The 13,252-nt window shown below is 33.5% G+C and overlaps 2 protein-coding genes across 2 annotated transcripts; one reads left to right on the top strand and one right to left on the bottom strand.

Annotated features, from left to right (window-relative positions):
• Positions 1-9,962: 9,962 nt before the first annotated feature.
• Positions 9,963-12,471, bottom strand: ILV1 (threonine deaminase). The gene is made up of 2 exons (XM_062879759.1): positions 11,792-12,471; positions 9,963-11,750 (listed from the first exon to the last, which is right to left on the bottom strand). Exons 1-2 carry the CDS (start codon positions 12,077-12,079, stop codon positions 10,191-10,193), a joined length of 1,848 nt encoding a protein of 615 aa, XP_062730923.1. The 5' UTR covers positions 12,080-12,471; the 3' UTR covers positions 9,963-10,190.
• On the top strand, positions 11,952-13,159 carry RCF1 (Respiratory supercomplex factor 1, mitochondrial; the record flags this gene model as incomplete). Its single annotated transcript, XM_062879758.1, has 2 exons — positions 11,952-12,482; positions 12,559-13,159. The coding sequence occupies exons 1-2, from the start codon at positions 12,427-12,429 to the stop codon at positions 13,157-13,159; spliced, it is 657 nt and encodes a 218-aa protein (XP_062730922.1). The 5' UTR covers positions 11,952-12,426.
• Between the last annotated feature and the right edge of the window lie 93 nt (positions 13,160-13,252).

The raw sequence follows: 13,252 nt of genomic DNA, 5'->3' as shown, positions 1-13,252 counted from the left end.
TCTTTACTTACTATAATTTTCTTAGGTTTTATACGAACCTTACTTAGTAATATTGAATTTTTAAAATATATTATCTTACTTTTCTCTTTATTAAGCAAGGGTCTGCTTTTATACAGTATATTAAGTATTTTTCGTATATATTATTCATACTTTTCTAAGGTATACAGATACATTAAATTATTATTAAAGAAACATATTGTTATTTTATTGAGGTACTTCCCGGTAGCGGGTATTATTTTTCATTATTTTATTATTTAAATAGCGGTAGCTTATATATTGTCGTAAATTTCTATTTTTCTTCAGTACGAAGAGTATAAAATACTCAACTAATAATATAAATTCCTTAACATATCTTTTTTTCAAATCATGGTTTAAATATTTCTATAGTTTGTTACTTTATTTATCTTTAATATAGTAGACTTTAAATAATTATAATTTACGTTTTTCTTCTTAATTTAATTTTGTAGTTCTACAGTTTTTATTTTAAAAACTGCTTAAAATATTAAGCCATAAAGGCTAAGTATCTTTTATATTTTAGTAATATTATTTTTTTCTTACTTTTCTCTACGTTATTATAGTGAATATACTTATTAACCTCTAGTATTTTTATTAATATTGTTAACCCTACTTTTTTGATTTTACTACCTGTATCTATGAAGTATACTATTACTTACTAAACTCTTCACGGTAGTACTACAGAAAATATTTATTCTATACTCTATTCTATACGTATTCCTAATCTCCTACCGTTAATTAAATACTTTTAAAGTTCTTTTAGTCGTAAGTAATTAGTATCCATCTAATGGATATTTAAATAATGATTTTTATATTTTAACTACTTTAGGATTCTATTCTTTGAGAGTTCTATATTTATAACATTGAATATAATTAAAATGTTCCTCTTTCGACTATAATATTGAATGGTAGCGGTTTCTTATAGACTCTTTACGTGGGAAATAGTTTTCATATAACGATTTATTTTTCATTTTTTTACAATATCTAGGCTTAATCTATAAATTACGGCGAAATTAAATTTATTTCCGTACCGTTATTTATTAATATTATTAATTAAACCTTTTTTTGATCTATGGTAATTTAAATATATTTACCTTTCCTACTTTTTCCTTATATATTAGTGACTTCATTAGTAAATATTAGGTTATTATTTTATGTTTTACTTTACGCCGATACTTCCGAAAATACTATTTATAGTTCGTTAGAAGTTATCGACCCCCGCCAAGGGCCGCGAGTCGTTTCTTAAACTGTTATATAGTTTAATAGTGTCCTTTTACTCCGGGCTATTTAATAATATAAAGTTTTTTAATCATACTCGCCTAGTTTTATTCTATTTTCCGTCTTTTACTTTTGTAATATTTTCTTATATTTATATTAATAGCCGTTCTTCTAGTTAATCATTAGTTTAAATACTTTTAACTTTTTTTCGTAAATATATAGCGTGGTTTAGGCTGAGATATTATTTTCAATTATTTTTTCCTAAAAACGCATATCATTATTTTTATCTTAACTATTTATATACTTAACGTAGTATTTTATCAACTTTGATATAAACTATACTACTTAAAGGTTATTCTTTAGTTTAATCAGGTTTAAAATATTTTATAAAAGATAACCATTTATATTTTCCTACTAAACTGTTTTTATTTAGCTATAATCCTTCTAATTAATGTCAGCTTACCATTTTTATTTACTGTGTACACCGGCTAATAGCCGTATAGCAATTTACTTTATTTATATTTAAAGATCTTTTACTTTATACTCCGCCTTTAACCTTTCTATTATTTCCCGTAGCTCTTAGAAGTTTATTTCCTTTTATTTAACGTATTAATCAAAGTTTATTTTAAAGCTTACCGCTTCGCTCTACTAATACTTAATAGTTACGATTTTTATAACCCTCGGTGCTCTCGATATGATAATTACTATAATTTTTTTAACCGAATTATTTAATACTCAATAATCTTTTTTCGAAATATTTTACTTTACTATATTTAAGATATGTAACCTTATTATAAAGTATTCTTTATTACTATAATAACCCTTATCATTAGTTTTTTTCTTCATATAACGTTGAAATTACTATTGGTTAATTTATGAACCCATAGCAATATATTTATCGATAATATCGGGCTTTAATTTCTTATATAATTCATCTTTTAACTTTTCTTTAAAGCTATTGTAGAAAAGTTATATTAACCCTTTATCGTTAATAGTATTACGTAGATTATAAATTTTAAATAAAGCTATATAAATAATTATTAAATATGTTTAACGTAGGTTTATAACCCTCTTTTACGTGTATTATACTTCGTTATATTCCCTAAATACCTCTTTAAGATTAACTTTCAAGACGTAATCGTTTTTAAAATATTTTAAAGTAATTTTCTTTTAATTTTCCGGCTTTTCCTCATCATAATTATTGAGAATAGGCTCGAACTACGTAAAAGCTTTATTTTTAAGTTTAGTAGCCTCGAAAATTATTTTCGACTTTTCGTCGGTAAATTAGTTTAAATATTAACGAAAAGAGGTTTTAAGTGATATTAAAAACCTCGATAATTTATTTTTTTAAGTTTATTAAATGTCGTTTTAAAGTTTCTTTAAAACGCTTTATTGTTTATTTTATAGTAGGGTAAGTATTAATATTAGTAAAAGACCACTCGCTATTTAAGCTAAATAAAACGCTTTGTATAACGAACCCCTATCCAGAACCTCTGAAAGGGATACCGGTTAAAGGCTGCTTCTGAATAATCCTGGTTTGGTATAGCTAAACAGTGTACGACAAGATGTCTCAATGTAAACACAAGATACCGTGAATATAAGCTTAAATTGCATACTACGGAACTATTTATTTACACCAGCTAGTTCCTCCGTATATATAGACCTTATACTAAGCTATATTTACTTTCTGCTTAGTACCCTTAGTATACTAATTACGACTATTTAATTTACTTAATACCCTAATTAAACTAAGTACTCTACTTAGTCTACTTAGTACCCTTAGCGTATTAATTAGTCGTCCTTTACGGTAATTAACTATTCTCGTACGTTCTTCCGATTAGCCCCTATTTCCGTGGCCCTATAATCCGTCCTATATTAAGGTTATAATATAATACTTCCCCTTTTAGGCTAACGCCCCGGTAGCCTAACTTATTTATCTTTCCTATTAATAACTTTAAATAAGGTTTCTTCCTTTATTATTAACCTTACGTAATATTTAATCGCGTTAAGAAGTCTACGCCGAAAGATCTTTCTAATACCCTTCGTCGTTAGAATCTTATAACCGTTACTTATATCTTTAGTAATAAAATACTTCCCTACTTTTCTTACGAGGCTTTTAATATCTCCGATTACCGCGTTTTTAAACGCTCCTTTAAATATAATTATTATATACGTTCCGGTCGCTCCGACTACGATATTCTAGGTCTTACTTCTGCCTTAATAGCCTCCTTACGTCGCTAAAAAGAGAAACTAAACGCCGAAGAGTAATAGGCTCGTACGGCTATACTATAAGCCACTTCGAAGCTCTTACGAGTAGAAACCTAGCGCCGTACTCTGGTTATTAAATTCCGTCGCCTCGCCGCTTACAAGGAGCGAGTAATTAAGGATCTAGAATAGGAAGAAGCGTAGGTTTCTTTTATTATTAATCTTTCCTTAGCCTCTCCTTTTAACTGGACCTTTAATATACTAAACTAATCTAACTAATTCCTGCCTAACGACCTATCCTTTAATCTTAATATAGCCGGTCCTTCTTTCCTATCTATATAGGACGCCGCCGGTAATACGCCTTTCCTTTTCTAAAATAATTAAGGCGCGTAACGCTATTTATATTTAGTCTTCCTTATACCTTTTAACCTTATAGTATAATATATAGTATACCGATTACTTTATTAGAAGCGTAGGTTTAACTCCTATTAAGGTTCTCCTAATTCTATTTTATAGTTATTTAACTATATTTTAGGGCTAGCTTTTTATTGTCCGCCGGTAATATATTATTTTACGGTAGTAAAAATATATAATATTAATTATATTTAAATTCCTTTTTACTTTTTAATTTTATAATATAATATATAATACGCCGATTATTTTATCGGAAGCGTAAGTTCGATTCTTATTAAAGTTCTTTTAAATTTAAAAGTACTCGACGAGGTCCCTTTAAGTTTAAATCTATTTTTATTTATTTAACTTTTAATTAGTTTAAATATTATTAATAAAATTCTTTTAATTTATTTAAGTAATTAAAATATATTTATAGTTTTTATAAATTATCTATAGCTAAATATTTTAATTAACTAACTAAATATTTTAAATAGCTTTTATTAAACCGTAAATTTAATATCTTTTCTATATAATATTTTTCTTTTTCGTCCACCGCTATAGCCTATATATTAGCCTTACTTACTAGTAATGCGGGCTCCAGAAGTAAAATATAAAAGGTATATAATCATAAACGTATCGTACGGGGTAGTTTTAATTTAAATACCGTTTTCGATATTTTCCTTTTAATTTTAAACGGACCTACTTACCTATAGTCTAGCTTTTTATTAGGTCTTTTAATATATAAATTACGTATAGAAAGGAATATTATATTTTTTCCTTTAAAGCGAGGTCCCTCGAGTCTTTTAATATTATAATATTTCCGTATTTTTTCCTTTATAAATTTTAGTTTTTATTTAAGCTTACCGTAGAATATATATATTTTATTTACTTTAACTTTAACCTTAAGTACTTTAACGGTAAGCCCTTACTGTAGATTTACCTTGTAACCGAAATTCGCAAAGAAGGGTATAACTTTTATAATCTTTATTAGCGATATATTATACGTTAATTATACTATAAGTAATAGTTTAACCTAATTGTTTTACTCGAAATTAATATAATTCCGTACGTATTATTTTACGATTTAGTTAAGCCGTTTTATTTAACCGTTCGTCTAAGGGTAATAAACCGATAACGCCTTATTTATTACCTTTAATCTCGTTATTAACGCTTTTTAAAATTTCGATATAAATTTAATATTACGATCTATAATAAACTTTTTTAGTTATATATATATTACTATAATATATTATAATATTATATCCGTTAATTACTTTACCGATTAAATTTTTTTATATAGTAAGAAATATACTTACTTAATAAACCTATCGAATATTATTAATATATTATTATACTTAATACCGGTTACCGTATCCTTAAACTTTAATAATTTAATAATAAAGTTTATTATACTTAAATTCTATAGCCGTTCCGCTATTAATAATAACTTTAGAAATCCGTAAGGTTTATACTTTATAACCTTCGTTCTTTCGTACGTATAGTATAACAAAATAGCCTCCTTAACGTCGTCCTTAACCCTCGGCTAATTAAAATATTATTTAATTTTTTCTATAGTCTTAACGATATTTATATATTCTCCGAGCTTTAATATATAAATATCTATTATTAATATTATCCGGTTATCTAACTTTACGTACGCTCGATTCTTATATTAATAATAGCCTTCCTTAATTATCTTTCTAAATACCCTATAACTCTAGTTTTTCCTATTAATATTATTCCGTAATATCGTTACTTAACTTCCTTTAGTATTTATTAAAAGTAATTTTTTTATAATATACTACGTAATATTTTTTTTACGGCTATAATAAATACTTAAAAGTATTATTAAGCGCCTCCTTAAATAGTAATAATAATTCCCTAAATATATCTTTATAGTAGTTAGTACGTTAACTAAGTACGTTTGCCTTAACGTTTTCCGAACCCTTTTTATAATTAATTTAAAAATTAAATTTAAAAATTAAATTTAAAAAAAAACTTTAATTGTTATATTTACCGCGCGTTAAAGACCTTTATAGTAATAAAGTATTATAGATTTTTATAATTTATATAGACCTATACTTCGTACTTAATATTATTAAAGTATAGCTTTTACTCCTTAAATACTTTAATAATAGTATATAGTTTTTTATTATAAATTAAATAGTTTTAATATATTTCCTTAAGTTTTTTCGAAAAGAAAGCTATTAAGTATAATTTACTATCGTTATTTCGCTATTTTAATTACTTAACGATCGTATAGTTTAATATATTTACCTCGACCTTAAATAGTCGACTAAGGTCTAATAATTTAAGTATCGGGTCTTTTAAAATAGCTTTTTTTAGTTCCTAAAAGGCCTACTTTTTTTCCTACCTTTACCGGAATTTTACATTTTTCTTAATTAAATAATTAAAAAGCTTTACGATATTTACGTATCTTCGAATAAATATCTAATAAAAGTTTATAAATCCTAAGAATTCCTTAATATATATTTATAACTATAACGTAGGTTAATCTTTAATTACCATAATTTTTTTAAGTTTTATATAAGCTTTATTTAACGATAGCAAATATTTTAAATATATTATTTTTTATATATAGAACTTACTTTTTTCTTTATTAATTAAAAGTTTAATTTTATATAGCGCGTTAAATATTTTTTATACGTACCGCTTATATTCCTTTAAAGTACGTAAGTAAATAAAAATATTATTAAAATAATTTATTATTATCTTTCCGAAGTACTTCCGTATTATATAATTAACGAGAAATTGAAACGTTATAAGTATATTAATTAGCCTAAATAGTATTATAAAATACTTAAAATAATTATAGGGCGTACGAAACGCTATCTTGTATTTATTTCTTTCTTTAATCCGTATATAAGCGTACCCGATAAATATATTTAAACGTATAAAGTATCGTACCTTTACTAATTAACTTTATAACTTAAATATTAATAATAATAAATAATCATTTTTTATTATTTCGTTATTTAATTATTAATAATCTATATATAATCGTAGGCCTTTATTTTTTTTCGGTATAAAGAAAATAGGATATTTTATTAATAATATAGACTCCTTAATATAGTTTCTTTTTGAATTTTTATTTAAATATTTCTATAGCTTTTTACTTTATTTATTATTAATATAATATACTTCAAATAATTATAATTTAGCTCCTTTTTTTAATTTAATTTCGTAATCCTACGGCCCTCGCTCTAAAAGCCCCTTTAAATATTTAGCCGTAAAGGCTAAATATCCTCGATATTCTATCGGTATTACTTTTTTTTTTTTCCTTTTTTATATTATTATAATAAACGTATTTATTAACCTCCGATATCTCTATTAACGTTATTAACCTTACTTTTTCGACTCTACTACCTATATTAATAAAGTATACTATTATTTTTTAAGCTCCTTACGGTAGTACCGTGGAAGGTATTTATTTTATACTTTATTCTATACGTACTTTTAATTTCCTATCGTTAATTAAATACTTTTAAAATTCTTTTAATTATAAATAATTATTATCCCTTTAATCGATATTTAAATTATAATCTTTATATTATAGTTACTTTAGGATTATATCTTTCGAAGGTCCTATATTTATAATATCGAATATAATTAAAATTATTTTTCTTTCGACTATAATATCTAAAAGTAATATCTTCCTATATACTTTTTATATACGAAATAATCTTTATATAATAATTTATTCCTTCTTTTTCCTCTATAGTATCCGGGCTTAGTATATAAACTATAGCGAAATTAGGTTCATTTCTGTACTACCGTTTATTAATATTATTACTTAAAGATCCCTTTATTATATAGTAACCTAAAGATATTTATTTCTTCTACTTTCTTTCTATATAGTAGCGACCTCGCTAATAAACCTCGGGTCGTTATTCTATATTTTTACTTTACGCCGATACCTTCGAAAATACTATTTATAATTTATTAAAGATTAATAGCCTCCGTAAAAGGCCGTAAATTATTTTTTAAACGATTATATTATTTAAAGATATTTTTTTACTCCGGATTAATTAATAATATAAAGTTTTTTAATTATACTTACTTAATTTCCTTTTAGTAACCGTAAAAATTATTTTTAACTCTTCGTTAATAAACTAATTTAAGTATTAACGAAAATAGATTTTAAACTAAATTAAAAACCCTTTAAGCTCTACCTTTCTTCCTCTATAGCGCTCCGGTATAGGGAATTTAAGTACTACCTTCGATATAATTAATATAGTAATAATCTATTCCTTAGTTTACTAAGCTTCGTCCTTTAATTCCTTAAGACGCTATATAACCTACTCTACGGTAAGTCGAGTACTAGTAATAATAAAGGGTCTTTCGCTGCCTAGGCTAGGCGGGACGCCTTCTATCTAAATATTCTTAAGTCCGGCTATAGTAATAAAAAAACGCCTTTAATTTATCCGTAATAAAGTTAAAGTAAATATATAACGTATAACGAACCTCTATCTAGAACCTCTAAAAGGAATACCGGTTAAAGGCTACTTCTAAATAATCCTAGTTCGGTATAGCTAAATAATATATAATAAGATATTTTAATGTAAATATAAGATACCGTGAATATAAGCTTAAATTATATACTACAGAACTATCTATCTATACTAGCTAGTTCCTCCGTATATATAGACCTTGTGCTAAGCTATATTTACTTCTTGCTCAGTGCCCTTGGCACACTGATCACGACTGTTTAGTTTGCTCAGTGCCCTGATCAGACTGAGTACTCTGCTTAGTCTGCTCAGTGCCCTTAGCGTACTGATCAGTCGTCCCTTACTGTGATTGGCTATTCTCGTACGTTCTTCCGATTGGCCCCTATTCCCGTGGCCCCACAACCCGTCCTGTACTAGGGTTGTGACACTTTGTTTTAAACGTTTTTAGGTTTAATTATAGTAATAAAAAAACGCTATTAATTTATCCGTAATAAGGTTAAAGTAAGTATATGACGTATAACGAACCCCTATCCAGAACCTCTGAAATGGATACTGGTTGAAGGCACTTCTGAACAATCCTGGTTCGGTACAGCTAAACAGTGTACAACAATGGCTTGTCTCAATCACAATAGCTAAGATACCACCATTGTAACTTGTAAATTGCATACTGCGGAACTGTCTATCTCCACCAGCCAGTTCCTCCGTATATATAGACCTAATGCCAAGCCTTGGATCATTCCATTCTGCGAGGATCATAACTGACTCTCGAGGATCATAAATGATTGCTTATGCCTTGGATGATCCACTTCCTATTGGTCCATCCCTCTCTCCTATAATTGGTTCTGCTAGCGATTGACTGTGCGTCTTGTGCCCCGCATACTGTCCATCCTGCCTGTTGGCTTAACTGTGACAAGTTAAAATACATTGTAAGTATAAATATTTATTCGATAATTATTAATAACCGGTTATTACAGTTAAGCTAACAGGCAAGTTGGACAGTATGCGGGGCACGGGATGTACCCAGCCAATCGTTAAAGGAACTAATAGGAAGTGTAACGCCTGGAAGCGCTAGAGGCAAGGTGATTCAAGTGATCCTAAGGTGACAGGAGCGATCCAGGATCACTCATAGTACTGTGATCCATGGTAAGCCTACGCTGGAGGAAGTGATCCAGGTGATCTACTGGTATACATATACGGAGGAACAGGCCAGTGTTAGATAGACAGTTCCGCAGTATGCAATTACAAGTCACATTGGTTGGTATCCTGACTATTTCAAACGCTAAATTTAACTTTATAATAAATATTTAGTGTTTTCCAATATTTAATAGAAAATGTATTATATTAATATTACAAATTCTTAATATTAATTTAATAACTTATTATAATAGAAAGGTATCTTTATGTAGATTTTGTAAGGTTTATGATGCTCCTATGTAGGGCTATTTCAGTATTTTATTAGTAGTATTTACTTTATTGTTTTAATAGTGAGTAGAGCTCCAGTTCTAGCTTTTTACGTTACGCTCAGGTGCTTTTTTAACAGAAAAAAATAAGCTATTTGTTATTTGAAGGTATATTCTATATACCTATAAGTTTCTCATAGCTTTTTTTTAGTTTAAATTGTTGTAAATAACTTTATTAACATTTTTATATTTTATATTTAAGTTAGATTTTTTTATATAGTTTGAACTTCTTCTTATGTTCTTTCTTTTGTTTTTCTTTTCCCTGGTTTTTTCTATATCTTATTAGGCTTTTAACTATTTATTAACTAAGACAAAACTGATCGAAACCGACAATACAGAGGCCTGCGAAAAGCTCTCGGGAACTGATTTACAGTATAATTCTCCATCTAAACTGCAGAAGTCTTAACCATTATCCTCTATCTCTAACAGTCTATGACACCGACCGTAAGAATGTCTTGAACACCGGTGCATCTGTGCAGTCCTCCCACGGATAGCCGATCTTCTTGAGGAATGTTTCCAGTTCGCCAATCTCCTCGTTCGGGCAAACGATGCCTGTCAAAACCTGCCCAATATCACCACCGTGGTTTCTGTACTGGAACAGACTGATGTTGTATTTGACACGCAAGGTCTGTAGGAAGCGCTCAAGAGCACCGGGCCGTTCTGGGAATCGGAATGTGTACAGACGCTCGTTAGGCACACTAGAACGGCCACCAACCATGTATCGAATGTGACTCTTTGCTAACTCGTCGTTGGACAGATCGGTGATATCCATGGTGCCGGACTCCTTGATGCGGCTGATAACCGACTGCAGTTGCTGTGCGCGTTCACTACCAACGGCGGTTAATGAGATGCCCAGGAGCACATTTGCTTCAGTTGGGCTGGCGTAACGATAGCTAAACTCGGTGACAGAGTGAGGCATGACGGCGTTGATGAGTTCAGCGAAGGCTCCCGGGCTTTCTGGGATGCGGGCTGCAAGTAAAGCCTCTCTTCCCTCGCCGTACGTAGCACGGGCTGCAACAAAGCCTAAGCGGTCAAAGTTCATGTTTGCGCCGGATGTGATGGCCACGACAGACCGTGTAGGATCCGGTGTTGGATTGGCGGCCACCCACTTCTTCAGACCGGCAATGGCCAAGGCACCAGCTGGTTCAATGATAGACCTGGTATCCTCAAACATGTCCTTGATAGCGGCACAGGCCTCGTCTGTGGTAACCCGAACCATTTCGTCCACAACCTCCTGACAAATACGGAACGTTTCCTCGCCCGTAATCTTGACCGCGGCGCCATCAGCGAACAACCCAACATCCTTGAGAAGCACACGCTCCCCCTTGTCGAGAGACTGAGTCATCGCATCCGCGTCGTACGTTTCCACGCCAATGATCTTGACATGCGGTGCAATACGCTTGACGTACACACCAACGCCGGCGATCAGGCCGCCTCCACCCACGCAGCAGAAGATGGCATCAAGCTTCTGCAGGTTTGTTTGTGAGAGAATCTCCATACCGATAGTTCCTTGGCCGGCAATAACATAAGGGTCGTCGAACGGGGGAATGTTTATCAGGCCATCCTGCTTTTCCCGCCGAGCACATTCCTCCTTGGCCTCGTCAAAGTCGGCGCCGTGAAGAACAACGTGTCCGCCCATTCTCGATACATTGAGATGCTTGATGCTTGGGGTGCCCTTGGGCATCACAATAGTGGCTGGGATTTTCAACCTGCGGGCCGAGTAAGCAACGCCCTGAGCATGATTGCCGGCGCTGCAACAAACGACACCCTTCCAGGACTCGGTAGCGTCGAGATGAGCCATCTTGTTATACGCTCCTCTGAGTTTGAAACTGAATACCGGTTGTTCATCCTCGCGCTTCAACAGGACCTTGCGCTCCAGTCGGTTGCTCAGGCCAACAGCGTGCACCAAAGGAGTTTCTTTGCACACCTCTCGAACCCGCGGGTAGGAGGTGATGATAAGGCGAAGATACTGTACACGTAGGATAATGAGCTTCTCGATCAAAAACTAAGAATGGACTCGGGGTGACTCACATCTGGGTTACCATTCGGTAGCAGATACTCGTCTGGCACGACCTTTTTCACTTCATCTTTCTTGTCTTCAGCGGGGGGCGTTGGCTTTGCGCTGTACTCTGTCAGAGCGAAGCTGTTCAGCGACATGTTCCTGGGCAAACCCCCAGCACCAAGGCCGCCGTTGCCGTTGCGGAATGCGGTGGGCAGCTGTGGCACGCCATTGACCACGTAGTCACCGTTAGCATGGCCGGCCGTTTGCTCTGCCACACTCCCCTCATGACGAGGTGCATTCGAATTTGTAGAAGCCATTTCAGTATGACAGTTGTTGAAGTCGCAAGAAGACTGACGATGCACACACTCTCTGTTGGGAAGGCCCCGGTCTCGGCCGACTTTTGAAGGAAAGAAAGTTTTGGTGGGTCCTGCAGGGCGTCTCTTGGCGGCCGGGGTTGGGATCCACACCGCCCGTTGCCCGTCCCCCGGGCGTGTGCCCGTTCAGATCCCCACTTTAGCTGGCGTCATGGAAATTCATTCATTCATGGGCGGGCCCGCATTGGAAACCAACCTCGAACGATTCCCCCAACGCCACCAATCATCACGACCCCCTTTTCCCAAGACCGCGTTCGATCTTCCCTGGATCAGCGAGGCGGATCTCTACAATGTCGAACGGACCCCTCTCCAACCGACCCCTTCCCTCATCATTTGACAGCAACGAGTGAGTCCCGACCACTACATATTGCTCGCCATTGTTTCCTAAAGGAGCACCACTACTTACACGCGCCCCGCCACAGTGACTTTTACAATGAGAATGGCTTCCAAAAGGTCCTTCGCCGCCTGAAGGAGGAACCGCTCGTCCCGATCGGATGTCTCCTCACCGTTGCCGCCTTCACCAACGCCTACCGTGCCATGCGCCGCGGCGACCATGCAAAGGTGCAGAAGATGTTCCGTGCCCGTGTGGCCGCCCAGGCATTTACCGTTGTTGCTATGGTCGCCGGCGGCATGTACTACCAGGCCGACCGCCACAAGCAGAAGGAGCTTTGGAAACTGCGGCAGCAAAAGGATGCCGAGGAGAAGCATCAGAAGTGGATCAGGGAGCTGGAAGCCCGCGATGCCGAGGAGAAGGCTCTCCAAGAACGGCTTGACAAGAGGCGGAAGAGGGCAGCTGAGCGTGCTGGTGGCACAGGCACCGAAAGTGTTGCTGCTCAGGCAAGGGCAGCCTTGAGAGAGTCCAAAGCTGGAAAAACCGAAACAGGCGAGGCCACCTCAACCGAGGCGAACCAGGCGGATGGAGGGGTGCTTGGCTCACTCGGTGGATGGTTTGGCGGATCCAAAAAGGCACCAGAAGACACAACACCGGCATTAGAGTCCAAGCCAGAAGACCCGAAGAACTAAGGGTGAAGTGGATGGCTGTAACGGCAGCTCACAGAGATCCAGGCTGCGATGTCGGTCAATGTAAGATATGTGAGATAAATGCACCTTCTCCAT

The sequence above is a fragment of the Podospora bellae-mahoneyi genome, chromosome 5, assembly GCF_035222275.1.
Source record: "Podospora bellae-mahoneyi strain CBS 112042 chromosome 5, whole genome shotgun sequence".
Taxonomy (NCBI): Eukaryota; Fungi; Ascomycota; class Sordariomycetes; order Sordariales; family Podosporaceae; genus Podospora; species Podospora bellae-mahoneyi.
This window is presented reverse-complemented; position numbering and strand designations above follow the sequence as displayed.